Source organism: Prunus dulcis, chromosome 3 (genome assembly GCF_902201215.1).
Source record: "Prunus dulcis chromosome 3, ALMONDv2, whole genome shotgun sequence".
NCBI lineage: Eukaryota > Viridiplantae > Streptophyta > Magnoliopsida > Rosales > Rosaceae > Prunus > Prunus dulcis.
The window spans coordinates 11,799,791-11,822,224 of record NC_047652.1 but is presented as its reverse complement, the minus strand read 5'-3'; the positions used below and the strand labels follow the sequence as shown (position 1 = coordinate 11,822,224).

The 22,434-nt window shown below is 37.9% G+C and overlaps 1 protein-coding gene across 1 annotated transcript; it reads right to left on the bottom strand.

Moving 5' to 3' along the window:
- Positions 1 to 18,991: 18,991 nt before the first annotated feature.
- LOC117623427 (DNA-directed RNA polymerases II, IV and V subunit 6A-like) lies at positions 18,992 to 21,124 on the bottom strand. Its single transcript, XM_034354402.1, has 6 exons — positions 20,893 to 21,124; positions 20,779 to 20,812; positions 20,468 to 20,643; positions 20,285 to 20,336; positions 19,424 to 19,491; positions 18,992 to 19,281 (listed from the first exon to the last, which is right to left on the bottom strand). Exons 1-6 carry the CDS (start codon positions 20,925 to 20,927, stop codon positions 19,212 to 19,214), a joined length of 435 nt encoding a protein of 144 aa, XP_034210293.1. The 5' UTR covers positions 20,928 to 21,124; the 3' UTR covers positions 18,992 to 19,211.
- Positions 21,125 to 22,434: the final 1,310 nt, after the last annotated feature.

Below are 22,434 nucleotides of genomic sequence, written 5' to 3'. Positions count from 1 at the left end.
AAGTTCTCTCCCTTCCAAATGTCCTTCTTACCCGGGGACTTAGGGGACTATGGGCAGTACACTATACAGCTTGGAAGATGAACTATGGTGTTGCTCGGCCAGTGCACTTAAAATTACAAGTCCCCAACCAAGAAGTACCTTCTTACTCGAGAACTTGGGGGACTACTGTTTGTACCATAATTGACCGAGCAACTAGCTAGGCTAGATCATTCGAGTGCCATGCTTTGAGAGGTCATCACCTTAGCCAAAGAAGCATCATCACAAATCACAACTCTAAGCAAAGCAAGAAGAGTCCCACATCGGAAAACTACAAGAGATGGAGACTCCCCTCACCTATAAAAGAAGACTACTCTTTCCTTAGAAGGGGACTGGCTCTTGAGTACTCTCTCTTCTGGATCCATCTCTAGGCTGAGCTTCTCACTTGTTATCTCTATATTTGGGTCTAATCCCCTTGTGCAAATGTAAACAAACATTATCATAATGAGAACAGCCTTCTCCGTGGACGTAGCCCATTATTCGGGTGAACCACGTATATCTTGTCTTCTATATGTTTATCGTTTGCCCAAATCCTCACACACTTGGTGAAGGTCCTCACCTTCATCCATCATCCATCACACCTCATCACTAAGTTGGACTCAACCTTGGCCTAACCATTTTGAGCATCAACAACACCTTCTTTCACTATCAAACCATTCGAGGAGGCCGTGTCAACAAATTCAAGGCTTCATCATCATTATCCTGTGTTGGGAACCACTCTAGTGCACCGCACAACATCATGATGATGATAATGTGTAGTCACACTCAAACACTTTTGAATGAGGTTCATGAATTCCCGTGCATTTGCTCCTTTTAAAGTATTGAGAAAATACTTCTCTAGAAAGATAGCTTCAAAAGCCGCCCAAGTTGTAATCTTGATATCTGGCATAGTTGACTAAAGTATTAAATGTCGGTAATCCCAAAATACTGAAATTTTGGTGGATATATTAATAAAATATCAATATTGATAAAAATTTAGTACAAATAACGGACATTGTTAGAAAATTTTGAAAATTTTGAATGAAACTCTCTGACATGTTTATTTAATCAATAATTTACTAATTTAAAATTTTTTTAAATATTTAATTGCATGGCGGACTTGGATGACTAAGATTGCATATAATGTAAGGATGTGGAGTGGCCTAATGGGTTTCCCTCCCTTTTATCACCTAAATGGTCTGCGTTCAAAACTTCTTCCCTTTAAAAAAAAACATAAATACATTACAAATGAGATCCCCTTGGGATCTTAGTACCATACATATCAAAGTAAACTCTAGTAATTAAACCCACAAGGAAATTACTAAACCAAATACATGAGTTATTATACCCATGCCTTTTTTTAGCTAACTGGTCAACAACAATATTAGCTTCTTTATAAACATGCTTGATAGTCACAAAACTGTAATCCCCAAGAAATTGCCATATATCTTCCGCAAGTGATCATAAACTGCTGTGCGGAAGCGTCAACCAACTGTGAGTGAAAATAAAACAACAAGTGGCAAGAGATTGAAAAAAAGAACAAAACAACACCAACAAGAACACCAAGATTTATACTGGTTCGGCAATGCCTACATCCAGTTTGGAGACAACGGAGTAATCCACTATAATCAAATGAGAGAACACAATAGTGTTTAACACTCAGAAACCCAAGCCCCAAATATACCCAAGCTCACACACTCAAGAATATAAAAGGAATACAAATTGAGTACAATTTAGAGAAAGGGAAAAATAAGACAGCCACAAATAGTTTTGCAGCCCAACTATTATTTTTCTTCTCTCATTTTCTCTGCCGCCAACTTCTCTATGCTCTCTCTTTGGCGCAGCTCATTCTCTACTCTTCAGCACTTGCTTCCTTCTCCTTTTATAAACCCATGCAACAGCTTACTAAAGAAGCAGCCGCATGCCTAAGGAAGCCACAATAAATGGCTGGTGGAAAAAATCTCCCTAAGATGGCACCATTAATGTCAAAGCATCAAAAAAGATGTGCAGACAGTCTTTGCTTTCCAATTGTCTACCAATCAGCCAACTACCAAAATAAATAGCCGAAAGCAACATTGCACATGGGTGCAATCTTGAGTCAAATAGTCAACAATCTCCACCTCGACTCAAAATTTCACCAAACCATAGTAGTAATACTCCCAATGGTCGTCTCCCAATCCCCCACAGGGGAGTCAACAAATTTTATAAATGTCAATCAAGTCTAAGCAATGCTTAAATTTGAGCAACGAAACTGGCTTTGTAAAATATTCGCAGGATTATCGGCGGTCCCAATTTTCTGAAGAAGAATATCTCCCTTGTCAATAATCTCACGAACAAAATGAAACTTTATGTCAATGTGTTTCATACATGCATGATGAATTTGATTCTTTGCTAAATAAATAGCACTCTGACTATTTCAATGAACATCCATAAGGTCTTGTTGAACCCCTATGTCATCAAGCAACCTTTGAAGCCAAATTGCTTCCTTAATAGCTTCTATTACTGCCATGTATTCCGCCTCAGTAGTCAACAATGCAACTGTAGATTGCAAAGTAGAGCTCCAACTCACTGGACCTCTAGCAAGAGTGAATACAAAACCTGTAGTGGACCCATGCTTGTCCAAACCACCTGCGTAATCAGAATCCACATATCCAACAACACATTTACCAGTAACTTTATCCTGCTGAAACAATAAACCAACATCCACAGTACCCAAAATATACTGTATAATCCATTTCACAACTTGCCAATGCCCTTTTCCTAGATTATGCATATGTCTACTGACAATACTAGCAGCTTGTGAAATATCAGTCCTGGTACACACCATAGCATACATCAAAGTACCAACAACACTTTTATATAGAATTTGAGCCATGTAATGACTCTCCTCATCCGTGTTAAGAGACATAGAAGCACTTAAGTTTGAAATGAGGGGAAAGAGGTGTACTAAACGGTTTTGAATTTTCATTCATCCCGAAACGTTGTAGTACCTTCTTCAAATACTGCTTTTGACACAGACTAATCTTGCCCTTCGCTCTATCTCTTTCAATTTCCATACCCAGTATCTTCCGAGCTTCTCCTAAGTCCTTCATCTCAAATTCATTACTCAGTTGAGTCTTCAACCTTTCAATCTCCACTTTGCTTTTACATGCTATAAGCATATCATCAACATATAAAAGCAGATAGATGAAGGTTCCATCTTGTAGCTTGCGAAAGTATACACAATGGTCATAATGACTTCTTGTGTACTTTTGCCCGATCATAAACCGATCAAATCGCTTATACCATTGTCTTGGAGACTGCTTCAAGCCGTACAATGATTTTTGCAATTTGCAAACCCAATTTTCTTTTCCATCAACCTTAAAACCTTCTGGCTGAGACATATAAATTTCTTCCTCCAAATCACCATGTAAGAATGCAGTCTTGACATCAAGTTGAGCCAACTCAAGGTCAAACTGTGAAACCAAAGCCAACAAAATACGAATAGAGGAATGTTTTACTACAGGAGAAAATACCTCATTGTAGTCAATGCCTTCCTTCTGAGCATATCCTTTAGCTACTAATCTGGCTTTGAATCTCACATTGTCCTTTCCCAAAGATTCCATCTTCTTGGCATAAACCCATTTGCAACCAATTGCTTTCTTCCCCTTTGGTAACTGAACCAGCTCCCAAGTCTCATTTTTATGAAGAGACTTCATCTCCTCATCCATAGATTTCTTCCACTCCACGCCCTCTGAACTTCTGACAGCTTCTTTGTAGGCGGATGGAATATCATCTTCAATAACGGGAAGTGCATATGCCACAATATCAATAAATCGAACAGGCTTTCGAATCTCCCTTCTCGATCTTCTGATTGCAATAGAATCTTGTTGCTGTGGAGGCTCTTGGGTAGGTGCCTCCTCTTCATCATCCTCGTCCTCTTCATCAAAATCAACTGTAGGACTAGTGTCTGTAGTATCAGACCTTACTGGAACAACTGGAGTTTTCAGTAACTCCACCTGCTTTGAACTACTCATGGTCTTAGTTGCTTCAATTTCACCTTCATGCTTGTTCTGATTTACCATAGCAGCCTCATCAAAAGTCACATCTCTGCTTACAACAAATTTCTTCTCATCTGGACACCAAAGTCGGTATCCCTTCACGCCAGTGCTAAATCCCATAAATAGAGCCTTCTTTGCTCTTGGATCTAACTTGCTTTCCCTGACATGATAGTAAGCAAGACAACCAAATATGTGTAAATACTTGTAATCAGTACAAGGTTTACCAGACCATACCTCCATGGGCGTTTTGCCCTCATTCGCAGCAGCAGGCAACCGATTAATAAGATGGCTTGCATAAGTAATCGCCTCAGCCCAAAACGCCTTGCCTAAACCAGCATTAGACAACATACACCAAACTTTCTCAAGCAAAGTACGGTTCATGCGCTCCGCCACCCCATTCTGTTGCGGTGTCTCCCTAACCGTGAAGTGCCTCACAATACCCTCATCTTGACAAAATTTCAAGAAAGGATCAGACTTATATTCACCACCATTGTCTGATCTGAGAGTCTTGATCTTTCGACCGCTTTGCGTTTCAATCATCTTTTTCCACTTCAGGAATATCTTCAAGACTTCATCTTTATGCTTCATGGTGTACACCCATATTCTTCTAGAGAAGTCATCAACAAAGGAGACAAAATAATGGCTACCTCCCCAAGATGCATTCTTGGAAGGTCCCCAAACATCAGTGTGAACATAATCTAGAATGCCTTTAGTGTAGTGAATAGCGGTACCAAATTTCACTCTAGTTTTGTTACCCAACACACCATGTTCACATAATTCCAATTTGCATGCCTTTGCACCTTTCAATAAGCCTTGCTTCACCAATCCTTGCAACGCTTTTTCACCAACATGCCCAAGACGCATATGTCATAACCTTATAGTGTCTGTGCTATCTGCATCAGCAGTTTCGGTGATAGCTGCTCCACCAATAACTGTACTCCCTGTAAGAAATACAAGGTATTTCGTCTTGTACCTTTCATCACCACTAGTGCCCCGTAAACAGCTTTAAGAACTCCACTCTCCATGGTGATCTTGAGACCTTTGGATTCCAATGCGCACAATGAGATAAGATTCTTCTTCATATCCTGTACATATCGAACATCACTCAAGTCTCTGACTGTTCTATCGTGCATCTTCAAACAGATTTTGCCTATCCCTTATGTTTTGCAAGCATTATTATTGCCCATCAAACTTTTCTACCAAAATTTCGGTAGAGCCTCCCCTGTAAATTGAACATTTCCCAACTTTCTCAACCTGTTAAAACACATTTAATATCACCAACCAACAGTATGCACCAGATAATTTTATGCAATTCACATAATCGGCCTTTGGCCTTCACATAATTGGAAATAGAACTGCCAACAATGTTATTGAATCAAAATAATGCATTAAACAATGCAGATAATAAGCTAAAACTTATTTACGAATGTCCACTGCAAATAACATAAATTAACTTTCCAAATTTAAATCATGCAAGGTTTAACCTCCTAACACAATCGCAAGCAGTTTAATAACCTCCTAACACAATCGCAAGTAGTTTAAGACCTCAGCCCAAAATGTACGACAATCCAAAACGGGTTTTATACCTGTTTTGACCAGAATACAATTACACAACCCTCCTTTAGCCAAACGGGAGTATGAACAATTATTCAATCGCACCTCAATTTCAACCGAGTTTCAGGACCAATGACAAGGTCAGAACCAAACTTAATAAAACAACATAAGTAAAATTTAGTCCGTGGCTGCACCTAGGTACTACCCTAGGCTACCTACATACCCCTTGTAAGGGATCAAGCCACATGTAGTTCTTTCCTCAACAGTCACAACTCCGGTAATATTCAATCTTTTTCCTTTTAAATAAAACCAACGAATAACTTTAGATTTTTTAATATATCAATTTCAACAAGGCAACCCCTGAACACTTTATCATTTCCTTTCTTTTATCAATTTTTTCCCCACAACCATGCCATATCCAAGACGTATGTTGCCAAACCACCCTTCCCAATCCAGGACTTAGACATTTATACCCATGTAGGGTAATCACTACATGTAGGCTAATCACTACAGCACTTATACCCAATCCAGGACTTAGACATTTATACCCATGTAGGGTAATCACTAAGCACAAGCTCACGAATCTCAATCCGAAAATAAATCCACATATACTTATGTAATATGCGTGTCCATATAATTATACATATATATAATCCCATCCACCTCTCACCATCATCATGTACTAGGGGAAAACAATCCAATCCAGGGATCGTTTGACTATACCACATGGAAGAGTCCTCAACAGCCATGTGACTAGGGAATGAGCTGTCCAACCGGGGGGCTAACTCTTAGCCAGCACGTACAGCCGAGACCCTCAAGACTCGTACGCCTATGTCAAGTCCTACACGCGCAGACTACCCAATCAAGGGTCTACGGTAACACCCTGTTAAGGTATGCCCGAGTTCCAACATACCCACGTATCCATATCCATGTATCCAAGCATCCATATCCAGGGGAAGGTACATATGATGATGCACATCATTCATTGAGGGAAAACAATCCAGCTGGGGATCGTTTAACTAGACCACATGGAGAACAACCATGTGGCTAGGGACGAGCCGTCCAACTGGGGGACGAACTCTCAGCCAGTATGTACAGCGGAGACCCTCAAGACTCGTATGCCTGTGACAAGTCCTACGCGCGTGGACTACCACCTTGCAGGGTCCACGAACCCCTGTTCAAGGGCATCCGAGTGCCAACATATTCAAATCTCCACGAACCCTTGTTCAAGGGCGTCCGAGTGTCAACATATTCAAATCCATATCCACAATTTGCCGGCATCCCACAATTCCAAGATCTGTGTCCAAGAAAGCCCACACCCCCGAAACACGGCACGTGAGTGTATAGTAACCAAGGAAGGTACGTATGATGGTGGAGTTCGTAACCCTTATCACAATATTTTAAGATGATATTTCCTTCCTTAATTCAATTGTTCCAAAAATCCACCCATAATATAGACAATGACTCTCAAGCATAAAACTCATAACTGGTGAGGTACCTAAAGTAGTGCTAATAGCACTTTAAAACTGATATTCTAAGCTCATTTCTTTCCACAACCTCACAACAACACCCAAAGTAGCTCACACATAAACAACATACATAGCTCTTTCTCAAATATTATATATATGAATTCAAGATACTCAAATATGTCAAAACCCACATGTATCACAAATACTTTACAAAAGTAATAAATTCAACTATTAAATTATAAAATGAATTTCAATAAACCATTTGACTCATATGCATAAACTTTCCATCACAAAGCCATACTATTTATTTGAGAACAAAGTCCACTCAATAAAATCACGGCCGAACCCAGAGCTCACTTTCGGAATTCACCCAACTCAAATAACGGTCGAGACTCATTAATAAGGTCATTCTAGCACTCTTCAAATGGTGAAACTACCTCGGAAGACTCACGGTCAACCGAAGGGGTAAACTACCCAAACTTGGTCAACCAGGCCCTCGGGCCCACGACCTCCGTTTTACAATTCGAAAGTTCCTATGGGTTCCACAAGGTTTAGGATGTACGTCCTTCAAGTTTGGTCCAGATCGGACGGTCGGATCATTGATGATCGCACGATCGGACGGTTATTATAAAACACAAACTTTAAGTTATTAAATCGGAACTTCCGGGGCTCCGATCCACGATCCGTGAATTCCTACATGATCATAGAAATGCCTAGATTAACATATATTAAATTCAAGGCCATCCAACGGTTCAAACCTATCGAACCCGGATAATGTACAATATGCGAAATTCGTTCGAGACTCAAATGGTATATGAATTAAAATTCGAGCACACCTACGTGCTCGTAAGAACCAGGAGATCACATGGGGACACAATGCCCCTTTTCTATAGTGCCCATATGACGCCACACACGCCGGCAGCGCGCGGGTGTCCAAAGCGATAACACTTCGCCGGAAAAACTCAAAATCACGGCTCAAGACTCCTACCCTAGGTGTAACACCCTATTTGGAGTCACTTTTGTTCTTGTGCCTACCCTAAAAAGTGATCGGAAGTGGCTGGAATCGCGATCCCAAAACAGGCCAAAATCAATTCGAAAATCAAGCTACCTAGGGTCAAAATTGATGAAAGTCTACCCAACCATCAGCTAGATCATGAACCATAGGTGGAAATCCATACCTTATACGACAAATTTGGTGGAGAATTGAGAGAGAATGAGCATTTTGAATTTTCAAAAAAAATCGCCAGATTTTTTGCCATTGCTGCTGGCGGCCGGGTTTGGCTGCGGTTGGAAGGGGAAGACCACCCGGTCATTTTGGGACTAACGCCACCTCGAATGGTGGTCGGAGGAAGCAGTGGCGACGGTAAAACCGTCGCCGCTATTTGTATGTGTGGAGGGCTTGCACAGGGAGGAAGGGAGAGAGAAATTAGGGTTTTTTCAGATTTTTATCAAACCCTTTTCGTAAAAATCACAGTTATGCCATTGAGGGTATTTTCATCGTATCTTTTTCGTTACAGTTCCGATTCGAGCCCACTACATGTCTACAGACTCATCTTGCCGTGCTTTACGCAACGGTATAGTTGAAATTCTCAACTTCCTTCCCGGTCAAAAACTCAGCTTTAAACCTAATAAAATATTCTAGGGGAAAAGTGGTCTTTTATCTAAACAAATTAATAATTAAAAATTTATTTAGGACCGGGTCGTTACACAAAACAACTCCACCATCCAGCTCCTGGAAGCTAGAAAACCATTGTCGAATGAGGCATATATGATTAGTGCAACCTAAATCTAAAATCCACTCCTTGGAGTGACTATTAGCAGATGAACTAGCCAAAACAAACTCGAAATCATCATCTCCAGATTTTGCAACATTTGCTTCAGATCCCGCTTTATCCTTCTCTTTATTCTTCAATTTCGGGCAGTCTTTCCTCCAATAACCCTTTTGGCGACAAAAGGCACATTCGTCTTGCAAGAAACTACCCTCTCGATTTTGAACTAGATTTTTCCCTGCTTCCCAGATTTTCTTTCCCTTGTTCAACCCCTTGCAACTAGTGCCTCGGTTTGTGAATTGTGAGTCTTCTGTTACTTCTTACAACACTGATGATTCACCAATGTCGCAGACACCTTATCAAGTTCCACGTCGGATTTTTCATACACCAAAGTAGTTGTCAAATGATCATAATTATCAGGTAGTGCCTTATCCTCGTCAGGAATTTTCACATAAAGTTTACTAAATTAGCAAGTATTTTATTATAATCATTGAGGTGTATGTGCATAGAAATACCTGGAAGATACTGAAAATGGAAGAGTTGCTTCTTCAAGAAGAGCCGTTTTTTGCGCTCTTGGTCATATACTTCTCCTCCAAATTCGTCCATAACTCATTAGCAGAAGTTTCCTTCATATACGGGTATTTCAACTCCTTATCAAGGAACGATCGAATAGCGGCACAAGCATGAAAATTAATTCGCGTCCACTGCTTGTCATCAATATCTTCGGGTTTATCCTCCAGAACCATATCCAACTCTTGTTGATACAACACATCCATAACTTCACATTGCCACATACCAAAATTATTAGAGCCATTGAATTTATCAACCTCTAACCTTGTAGTAGCAATTGGATGTCTATTGGATGTAGGTGCCGACAAAGACAATGCCGACTCCTTCTCCTTAACAGGTTCGTCTTTATCTCCAGCCATCTACTCAGCACTATTCACAAATACGGTATTGTTCACAGGACTGTAGCAGTACTATTCACTAGACTATAGCGACGACACTATTCACAACACTGTAGCACCACACTATTCATGCCACTGTATCTCCAACAAATTTTCACTTCTACGAAACCCCAGTAGAAAAACTGGAGCTCTGATACCACTTGTTGTGCGGAAGTGTCAACCAACTGTGAGTGAAAATAAAAAAATAACAAAACAACACCAACAACAACACCAAGATTTATACTGGTTCGGCGATGCCTGCATCCATTTTGAAGACGACAGAGTAATCCACTGTAATCAAATGAGAGAATACAATAGTGTTTAACACTCAGAAACCCAAGCTCACACACTCAAGAATATAAAAGGATTACAAATTGAGTACAATTTAGAGAAAGGGAAAAATAACCAACGACAACCACAATAGTTTTGCTGCCTAACTATTATTTTTCTTATCTCACTTTCTTTGCTGCCAACTTCTCTCTGCTATCTCTTTGGTGCAGCTCATTCTCTACTCTTCAGCACTTGCTTCCTTCCCTTTTTATAAACCCATGTAGCAGCTTCCTAAAGAAGCAGCTGCATGTCTAAGGAAGCCAGAATAAATGGCTAGTGGAAAAAATCCCCCTAGGACGACATCATTAATGTCAAAGCACCAAAAAATATGTGCAGCCAGTCTTTGCTTTCCCCCTTGTCTGCCAATCAGCCAACTACCAAAATAAATAGTCGAAAGCAACGTTACACATGGGTGCAATCTTGAGTCAAATAGTCAACATAAGTTGCATGATATATTGGCTTGCCTAGTGATGATTTGTATAAGCGTCTTCGAATCCCCTTCAATTTCCACCTGCAAAATTTTTAATCGTGTTTCTCAAATTAATGTTGTTTGAAAGCAAAGGCTTTAGCCTGTAAAATAGATGTATAACTTAAGGGACAAGATCCTACATAACTAGATGAGCTTGTGCATTTCTGATGACAAAGCTTGCAATTGAGTTTTCATTGGATAAAACAGAGCCATCAAAGTTTTCGGCCGGATAATTTTTTTTCCGTACCAAAGTTTTTAGTAAAATCAGATCAATTAATTAAAAGTTCAGTTCGGTACATAGGTAGTACCTTTAACAAAAAAAGAAATTCTAAGAATCCCTACTACATATAATTAGAAGACTGAAATTGACATCATAAAATTACCAAGAATTTCACAAATGGACTAAATACAACTATCGTAGAGAAATACTAAGAATTCATTGTTAGATGTATGCCCTTAAAGCCAACTACTTATGTCATAGTTAGAATTAAGGGCATCTTTTGTAATGACTTATTAAGTTATTTATGGGCAAGACCAATTAATTGAATTTATGATTATGTTATCTTATGAAATACAAAACAACTATAGTCCTAGGAGTAAATATAAGTAGGCATGAGAATTATGTAATGAGATTGGATACATCGAGACTTATCATGATCCATAATCCTAAATATGTTCCTAGCCATAGGAGTATCAATTGGACATCGACATAGAGCTAAGACCATAACACTCAGCCTTTACTCTATATGTAGAGAATGACGAGGTCTCAAGTCATTGAGTGTGATGACACTAAGATATGTAAGTAGGTGCTTGAAGGAGAACAAGTACACTGAAAGCGATCACATACTGTTCACCTGTTTTATGTTTGCTTCTGTGATGGTAGGGTAAAGTTCCATATTCCCTCGAAAATCATTGACTAGTCAACAAGTCAACTTTCTTTTGTGTGTGAGCGTGCCACTGCTAGCAATGAAAATCCTAGCAGACTTCTTAAAAATAGATAACTTGTGCCCAAAGTTACTGATTTCTAAACAAGCGATTGTGAATTTGGGTGAGGAATATCTCCCAAGTAAGTTCTTTTCTTGTCTCAGAATGGTGAGGACTTCACAATTTTTCACAGTACAAACTGATAGTTCTGGCCAGAATAAATGATAAGAAAGTAAACTGTTTTTAGGCTGAATTGACTTTTCCAAGCTCAAAAAGGGAAAACCAACTCTAAAAAAGACAAAAAGAGGGCTGGACTTCCATTTCTGCCTGGATAAATGCTTCTGATCCGGGCTGGATTGGGTATGTCTGTGCTGGACTGGACTGTCAAGTTTCAGCTGTAAATCGATACCAACATTCGAGTTTGGCAGAGCTTTAATCTATTTCAAGCCCTGGAAGGCTTTTTGAACAGGCAGGATTGGGACCTCTTCAGTCTGGAAATGGCAGAAGTGACTGGACTTGATGATTAATGAGTTAGAACTACACTGTGGTACCTGTTCTGCTTGATCAGGGCTCTTCATAAATTTGTTGAGGTTTTCATATTTGTAAAACCCAAAATTTGTTTGGCTTGGCTTATGCTGAACCAAATTTATAATGAGAGAAATCTCATTTTGAATGACTTATTTGTCTAACTCTAAACTGAAGTTGGAGATTTTGATTTGTAGTTGGCTTCTTTCTTGTGGCTCAATGAGATTTTGGTTGCTTTAGTGTTTTGAAGGTTTTTGGGATCAAGTGATCATTTTGAGTTTTTGTTTTTGATTGATTTTTGGCTGTCTTTTGACCTGTTCACCTTCTCTCATATTTGTAGAAAATGCTGGAGTGGGTATTTTAATCTTTTAATAATGGGGCGGAAAAATTTTCCAAGAGAAAGATCTTTTATTTTAAATGCGAAGAAAAAGGGAAGTTATCTTGTTCTGGCAGAGAAGAACCATTAATAATCAATTTTCATTGATGTCTTTTCCTTGCTTTTCTGAAGGAAAGACCAACTCTTCTTTGTTCTCTGTTTGTTCTTGGTAAAGAGAAAGAACACAATCTGACGTGATGGTCAGTTGGCTTTTCTTGTTTGAACAACTCCTTTTCTCCCCACTTATCTCTTGAGATTGTAGTTTGCTTATCTCTTGGAAAGATCACCTGCTCTGATGCAGAATTATATTCAAAAGGATTCTGATCTTTTGGCCGCAGAGTTTCAGAGAAGTCTTTATGCTAATGACCTGCTTTCATTAATTATCAATCAACTCTCTTGTGATAGTTGAAATTGTTGACTTTTCAAAGTCAAGTAGTCACGTGGGTTCTGAGAATAGGCTTTCCAAAAAGATCTGATGACTTTGTACTCTGGTTTTTGAGATCAATGGTGAGCTTTTTAGAAGCTGGGCCTAACCAATTCTTCTTTAGATTTTTATTGATTTGCTTTAGTGGTCAATTGCCATTTAATTTAGCGTTTTTTTACAACTCTGCCATTTCGTAAAATAGGTGGGCTTCTAATATGGATTTGGGCTCTCTTTTCTTTGGAATCAAAGCCCAGTCCTTTGTTCTTTTGTGTTTTTGTGGGCCTTTCTTTGCGAACATGGGCTTGCGCGTAAATTTCTTTTTGGCCCAGACACATACATGAGTTCCAGAAAGAAAGTTTTTACTCACATGTCAAACTAGAACTCATAGATTGCAATGGTTCAGGCTAATACTTAGACCTGAGACATCATAGATGTCTTGTGGCTATATTGTTTGTCTTTGAGATCACCATATAGTTGTGTTGAAGGAGACATGATTTAAGACTCTCAATAAAGTCATGGAGCTAAATGAATGTATAACAACGGATCTCTACTCTCAGTAAAGAGAGAGAATACTCCAAGGATATGATTGATCAAATCTTTGTGCAAAGTAGTGGATAAGATTTGAAAGAAGAAGTCTTCAAATCTTACCAAGACAATCATATAAAAGAATAATTCACATTAGGATAATTGACATTAGATTCCAATATCTAATAATGTGAATAATGAGTATTGTCTAAGTGAATGATTCAATTGCATGGTCATTCCAATTTGAATAGGATCTTCTACACCTATTTAGCTCGGATAACCATGACATGCTGCTAGGCATCACCCATGGTTTGTGGAAGTCCTGAAAAGTTCAATCATAATTGACTTTCACTAATAGGAAGAATTAAATAGTGAAATTTAATTAACAAATCAACTCAAAGAAGTTGAGTCTACCCACTAACTTGCTAAAAGGAACCTACAGATCACACATCGAGAAATATGATTAGAGGAACAAATGAAGAGAAAAGAAACTAGGAGTCAAAAGTAGGCCAAAAGTCAAAGGTCAAGGTCAACATGTTTGATCGGAGCTTTGATGTGCAGGAGAGACATCCTCCCTATCATCTTCCTTAGCCAAAAAATCAGTCCAACCTAGAGAAAGACTAGCACCTAAGTTCTCTAGGTTGATTTCTCTTCATATCTAGTCCGTTTTGGTGTGGTGAGGTAGAGGACTTCACTCTTGGAGTCTTGGGTTGAGGAGCTTGTAAGAAGAGGAAGAAAACAAAGCATTTTCACAAAGGTGTTCATTCCTGGCTTCTCCAAGAAATAGTCATCAAGGGTAAAAGCTTAGGTTAAAATGAAACTAGATCATAAGATATTTGGGTTAAAATGAAAAAGGTTTAGCTCAACTAGAATAAGCATAATCAATCAGCCATTATGAGTGTTCATGTATTATATGTTGTGGCTAAATTCATTTCCAAGAAAAAGATACATGTTTCCTTCATTCATGTCCTACTGCATCACTAGCCTCAACTTCATGTCCAACTACATCAACTAGTGCTTCAACTACAGAAGCAAATGTTGTAGATTGAAGCATAGGAGCATTAGGGTTTATGGTTGTTAGACTGGCATTTTGTGATTAGATGGTTTTTGTTGTTGGTCAATTGGTCCTAGGGTTTAGGCCTTTTTGTTTTTGGTAAATTAGTCATGTTTAACTTAATGACTGACCTTTTTTTATGGATATAATGGCATTCACATAAGCTTGAACAACTGTGCATGCAAATACATCCACTTATTGTCATTTTCGAATGGATTTGAAACATCTTCAAATATGTAATTGTCAATGTTATTATATGGCTATTTTGAGCCCATTTTGAATGGAAAATTGTCTAAGTTATCCTCTGCATATTTTGACTTCATTTATCACATCTATTGTTTTGGGGATTCAAAGCTATTGTAATAGTCTTAAAATAGATATGTTGCCTTCACAATCCCATTTAGCACAAACACAAAGTTACCAAATACATTCATAACCAGTAACCCTTACAGCCATTAAACCCTTACAAAATGACACTAACAACCGAAACCTTACAAAATCACACAAAAACCCAACCCTTACAAAATCACACTAACAACCTAACCCAACAACCCACAATCGAAGCTCCTTTTTTTGTTCAATCCAGATCCACGCATCCATCCCTAAATGAAGCTTGCAAACATAACCCACGAAGCCACCAACAACACCCAAACAACATTTTCTCTTTGTCTTGCCTTTGCCACTGATTTCTTGAGCTTATTCCATGATCTTAGAAGCCCAGGAATCACTACCTTTGATTAGTTACACATTTTCGGATCAAACCATACCCAGAACTAGCAACCGTTATTTGCCTCACGTACCTTTGTTGCACACATGAAAAATCGCCTCCTATGATTCTAATATGTTCAAGAGGTTCGAATTGTAGCAGCCTTCCCACACCAACACATAGGTGCCTCTTCATCCATTCTAGGCATCAAATTGCTTCTTAATCTTCTTCGCAACAAGAGTTAGGGCACACTCTGTGAGCAACTTCCTCGGGACTTGATTTCTTGAATTTTTTTTAAACAAAATATAAACTATCGCCCTGATGTTGGTTTAAAGGGGGCAACGAAGCCTTGGATTTAAAAATAGCTTCTTCTTTTTTTCTTTTTCTTTTTTCGAAAAATGCCCTTTTATCTGGACTATTTGGATCGGGCTATCAGGATATATGGTGGGTCGGCTGCCACATCATCATTTTTTTATGAACAAAAGTTTAGGGGGAGATTGGGTACTCTCACCACTAGCGCCAATGCAGACCCACAACCTCAAGCCAGAATGACTTACGCGTGGCACCCAACTGCCAACTGCCACCAGTATGGATTTATGTATGAAATTATAGATCGTGCACCAATGAGGACTGCTGGCAGTGAGACCACTTCATCATTTAACGTCTTATTTGATGGTCAATCTAACATGCGGTTATTTTGAAATATTTGGTATGAAATTGCTGAAATTGTAACCTTGGGGGCCATTTCGATACGGACCCTCATATTTTCCAACACATGTTAGTATATTTCCAAAACCCAGAAAAATCGAGAAAGCATTTTTTCATAGACCCCTCCAATCCACCCAACCTCACCAACTCAACTTCACAGACCCCCACTTCCTCAACCCAACACCCAATCCCCCCTTCCCCAACCCACATCCTCTCTCTCTCTCTCTCTGCAAATTCAAAAATAAAAAAATAAAAAAAAATTCAAACATTTTGCATCTTCATGGTAGGTTGGGGGTGTGGGGTGGGAAGAGAGAAAGAGATTTATTTTATTTTAAGTTTTTTTATTTAATTATATTTCTTTATTTAATAATATATGTGGACCACATGGCATCATATGAGTGAGTCTACGTGGCATATTTGTTGCCACGTCAGTAGTTAACAAAAAGAGTGACGACATGTATGAAATTGGTAACAAAATCAACTTTGTGTATGCAATTGAGACGAAAAAAATTTGATGTATCGAACTCTATAAGTCGATAAATTTTACCGTAGTAAAGTGAAAATGACCCATAATTTTTAAAAGAATAGTGTAGGGCTAAAATTTTTCCATCTCTAGCAATGCAATGCTATATTATAGGGCCCTTCATAATTTTTTTTTAATTTAGAAAAACTATGGTACAACACTTATACATTTTACCATTATGCATTGTTTAATTTAATTAAACTACTATTTATAGACAATATTCCATATATGATACGTGTATGTTGATAAGTATTCAACAAGATTTCTGATAAGGTAACGTTTCAAATGGTTTTGACCTCCAACGGTCTGAACCAATTATGTATATGTATATATATGTTTTTAAACAAAATGAATTTAAATACATTTAAAAAGGTTAAAAGAAAAAAAAACTTAGTATTAGCTAATGGATCTGCAGGTGCACGAGATATTTTGTGCTCTTACTCATGCGTGATACTTTCTCTTTTTAGAAAACACATGCATTGGGCTCACAAAATTTTTTTGCCTGAGCTACAAGTGGCCTGGTTGGAGAGCTAAATGACTAAATATGGCCAATTTTTTTTAAGCCCATAACTGGAGATTGGTTTTGCATTATTTTAGGGCTATATTTGGCCTATGGCCCATAGATGGAAATGGCTTTACTGCTTGGGCTACCAATAACCCTATGACGAAAACACTTCCTTTTTAGCTGGAATAGCAAAATAGTGATATCCTGTTGCAACTAAGTTTTTTCCTTCACCAGACGAACATATGCAAATAGTGGTTTGCCTCCTTATTTATGAGTTCAACAGAGGTTTGCCTCTCTGCTATGTAAACAAACAATGTCTCTGCTTTTATATATTATGTCATTCATATATTGGTTTATTACAGAAATTCTTTATTATTAAACGTACGTTGAAATCCTTTATTATTTTTATATTTATGAATGTGGCTAGATAGATGAGCCTCCTAATGTCATTTAGGACACCCTAAGAGCAATTCTACCCATTTGCCCTTCGCCATGGCAATGGGGGGACTAGGGCAGCTACTATTCACATGAATAGTGGCTGCCCTTGCAAAAAGAAATGTGTGTTTCCACCCGTTGCCATGACAAATGGCAAATACTATTCATTTTTTTATTTTTTTCACAAATTTATTTACCTAAACAATTAATTTTGATAATATTTTCATATAAGATTTTTGAGTTCGTACGTGTCAATATTTATTATAAAATTTATATCTCAATCAGATAAAATTTTCGGATAAGATGATAAATAAAAATACAATTTAAAAGTGAATAAAAATGTTGAGTAAAAAGTGAATAATAGTAGAAGTAGAGAAAATGTATGAGGATTTAGTGTTGAAAGTGAAGAGTATTGGTAGGCACTGGCAGATCCAGAAATTTTTTAGCGGAGGTGCAATATTGACTAAGTATGAAAAATGGTTTTTCGGAATAATTATTTTCTCAAGATAATTTTTGGCGGCTTTTATTCCTTACACATCAAATAAGAAAACTTGATTTTATGGGATTTTATTATGAAGTATATATTGACTTAATGAGCCATCATTTTTAGCATAAATCTTATTTTGCACTAAAACCAAATTTTCATATTTTGATTTGGTGGGAATTTAATTTTCTAGTATTTTTATTTGAATCCAAATAGGGGGTACTTCCTTATTTACATTGTAAACTTAAGTAAATGGAGTAATATAAAAATAAATAAAAGTAAAAGGACAAAATTATGAAAATGGAAATAAGGTAATTTGATTCCACTGTTGGTAGGTATTTATAGAAAACAAATTCCAAAATTTTTTGGTAATTTTTTTCATAATTTTATAACCAAAAAAAAAAAGCCCAGTCGTTGGATTGGAGGAGAGCAGCCGATCGGAGCGCCCAGACGACGACACCTGTCTTCTAGCTGTTGGTGGAGCGCATGGCTGACGTCAGCGCACGCTGACGTCATCTCCCCCCTAGGGCTCGAACTCGGGTGAGATTTGCCTTCGGGCCAACCCGTCTTCGTGGGTCCCACCTACAGCCCGGGCAAAAGTGGCCCGCTGGAACTGGCTTTTTGGCTTGGACTCCCCCCAGCCTCGGGCTTGGGCTCCTCGCTGGAGTTGCTCTAATGGATCATGATGAATGTCTCGCCGGCACCTCCACCGCTAACCCACTTGTCCAAGTGACAAAAACACTTTGTGAATGAGGAAGGAATACAAATGGGATTCAAAGTTTAAATTGATGTTAGCATGCACCCAAATTACAATCATGAATTTTATTCAATTCGATAACTGCCATCACAAAAATTATATCCTTCTGTTACTTAATATTGAAGAACCACTTTCCCATCTTCCTACCAAGATAACGGTTGCGAAAGCTCCATGGTCATAGTTTTTCTCACAGGCATGTTTGCAATTGCTTCATTAAAAGAGCATCATGTTCCTCCGGAAACACTTCCAAGTGCTTTTCTAGTAAGCACTTGAATTTTGAAAACAAATTTCAACACGCCTATAGAATATCAGTCACGAATAAAAGTGCTTCTTGCAAACAGGGTTCAAATTTGTAAGAAGATTTTCTCCATCGGAGATTTTACAGTTACTGGGATTGAAGAAGCAATGGGTTTTGTTCGGCTCACAAAACAATAAAGTGAGCATTGTCAATATATATATAAACAGATTGCAAAAAGCCATTAATCAACTAAATTTCAGATGCCTGCAACAGTGTTTCAACACATTTACAAAAACAAAAAAAAGATACAAATAGTGTTTTAACATATAAGTTTGTAGGATCAGTGCCGAAATGTTACAAGTCCACAAAAGCACATCTGGACATTTAGAGAGAAAACAATCTGACATCGGATACCATTCTTCATGCATAAATGATCAATTGCCTCCCACCTGCCTTTTCCACGAGTCTTCCACAATCAACTCATCTACTCCCCAATCTTCATAACTGAAAATTTACACACCCAATTAAAATGTTTCAAAAATACATACATGACACTACAAGTTACAAAGAGTTTTGTCCATGGGCACTTGTGCGAAAGCACAAAAACAATGTTTTCACTGAAGTAAAACCAAAGTCAGAACCGCACCTTCCATCAGGGAGGTACCGGCGTATGGTGAAGGGTACCTTCCGCTCACGAAGCTCCTTCATAGCAATCTAAGAAATTCAAAATGAAAGAGATCATACTAGTGTAGACATAAGGGAACAATATTTTATTTTATCAAGTTGTGTACTAACAATTGGAGCTCTCACAAGTCAGATTCAATACCATAATTTCCTTTCAACTTAAAGAAACTACCAATATGTTTTCTTTTATCCGAAGAAAAATCATCCTCAGCGGAGGATGGAACCCTATTTTTATACAGAAAGGAGGTCGATGAGCTTCACCCAGTAAGCCAAAAGAAAGCCAAAAGAAGAAAAATGCAGAGCATACTCATGTACTTTCTTTCGATTTTAAAAGCACATTTGAAAGAGATATATAAATATTACTTCATTAAACAAGGATTTAAAATTTCTCTATAACTACTATTTGTAGGCATTGCATTAGTTGTGCTATCATTTGGATGATACACACATACTCACAAGTTACAACACAAAATTTATGGTCTTCATTTTGCCAGTGACACCATTTCTGGTCTTAATCGCATTATGCACCACACTAGCTGTTCTGATACAATTGCACTCTAAGTTTCTGCTCTTGTTCACTTTTACCTCCTATTCAAATTATATAAAGGAGTGCTTACAAAGAAGTACGGAAGAAGACAATAACTAAAACAAGATCCTATATGCAAGCACTTGTTTTGTGCATGTCATAGTAAAAGCAGCAGCACAATAACATAGTCAAATTAATTGGTAGCTGGAAGCTTAATGGGTAGACCCAAAAGAAAACAATTCAACTACCAATATACGCAAGCAAAGCAATAGCAGTAAAATGTACTTGGCTTCTTACCTCAAGTGGATCAGTCTCACCCTGCAACTCAACCATCACAGGCGCATTCATGCTGCTCATTCCAAACATTAAATTTGTAATGGGCTAGAGCCAAAATTAATTTATCAACAAAATTTTAGACTGAAAAGTTGAATTTGACACCAAAAAGAAATTTCAATTTAATTGAATTCAAAGTTCAAATACCTGATCTGCACAGCACGGGTACCCAAGATTCTGGCCCGTTCATATTTGGTCATAAATTTGGATGTTCTCCGAGGCCGTTCCACGGGTGCTTGTTCTTCTTTGTCATCAGCTTCAACGGCTTCTCCTGGAAGATCATCATTATTTGCGTTCTCTACATCTTCCTCCTCTGCACCTTCCTGTCCATTATTCAATTATTATTCAGCAAATTTATTTATCTCATAAAAATACAAACAACCATTCTATTCCATTCTTATCAGAGATTTAGACAACCATATTAAACCCAAAAGAAAAATAAGTAACAAAATCCTTACTTCAATCTCTGGCTCCACTGGCTCATCCTCATACCTGCATCAACGAGATCTCAGTAAGTTACTTGTTGAGTTATAAGTATCAAATCCATATTAGGCACGAGGGAGAGAGAGAACCCCATATCCATTTCGTTGTAATCGTCGTCCGCCATTGTTGATTGGTGAAGAAGCTTTTCCTATGTGCCGCTGAAGAAGAAGAAGAAGGAGCAGCAGCTGTAGATGTGAGTCGAGCAGTCGTCTCTGGAAATTGGAAGCGGGTTCGACCTCGTTACCTGATTATACCAAGACTTTTTAGGGTTAACTGTTGATTTGCCCTTTCGATTTCCCTCTATCTTTTATTTTTAGAAATTTAAGGATATGTATTTTTATTTTTCACCAGTTTTTCCATGCTGTCTAAATTGTAAACATTTTATCCAATTTACCTTTTAATATAAGGGTAAATTAGTTAATTAGTTAATTTGTACATTAAAAATAGGAAAATAGCTCAAAATGCCACCTATTTTATAATTTTTTTGTGAAAATACCACCCCTCTCCCAAAATTTTAAAATTATCACCTATAAATACATTTTTATTGTTCATTGATTGCACAGATATCGCATTTTTAGAAATTTTATTCTCTCTCACCTCTCTTGGCTCCATCTTTCACTGTAGGTCAGCTCTCACTCTCTCTTCGCTTTGCTCTCTGTTGCTTAAGTCTCAGTCCGTCTCCGCTCAGCTCTCACACTCGGTCTCTCTCTCTCTCTCTCTCTCTCTCTCTCTCTCTCTCTCTCTCTCTCTGTGACGCAGTGGTCTTCCTCCCTCAACGGTGTCTGTTCATCGAAGCTTAACTCCATTGTTCACATCCAAAAGGTACTGTTCATCATCATTTTCTTTGGGTTTAGGGGTTTCTTCGAAATTGATTTAGGGTTTAGGTGCTTGTCTGAAATTGGTTTAAGGGTTTGTCTGAAATTGGTTTAGGGTTTATGGGTTTCTATGAAATTGGTTTAGGAGTTTCTCTGAATTGGGTTTAGGGTTTAAGGATTTCTCTGAAATTGTCTGATTGTGATGATTCCTTGTGTGAAACAGTGAAGGAGTGTGTTCTTTGTTTTTCATTTAAAACTGTTGTTGTTTTGCTGCTGTTATTGGCATCGTATTGCTGTTTTATTGATGTTGGATTGCCATTTTAGTGGTATTATATTGGCATCGTAGTGCTGTGTTATTGCTAGTTTATTATTGTTTTATTCCGGTTCCATTGTGGTTTTAATGGTTTTGGCGATTTATGCAATTGGACTCTATGTTTGTTTGTTGTTTTTTTTCATCTAAAGAAGGGAAATTGTAGGTGTTCATTTATAGTCTCTACATTAGGCACATGAATCTTTATAGTTTGTTTTTGCAGTTGCAGTAGCTTTTGTTGGAATTTTAATATTAAGCAATATTTATTTTTCTATTTCAATGGAAATTAATAGAGTTCATTGGATGGTGGTGTCCTTTATCAATTTGTAGGAAGAGGTTTCAAAGCACTTGTTTATTCAATGGATGCATTAGTTGGTTTTTTTATATATGGTTTGCAGTATTGGAGATGTGCCACAACAACGTGATGGGTAAGCTATGTGAATTTAGTGCAATTTATAGATATTGTACATAACTGCACTTCTAATATTGGCCTAACAATACCTCGT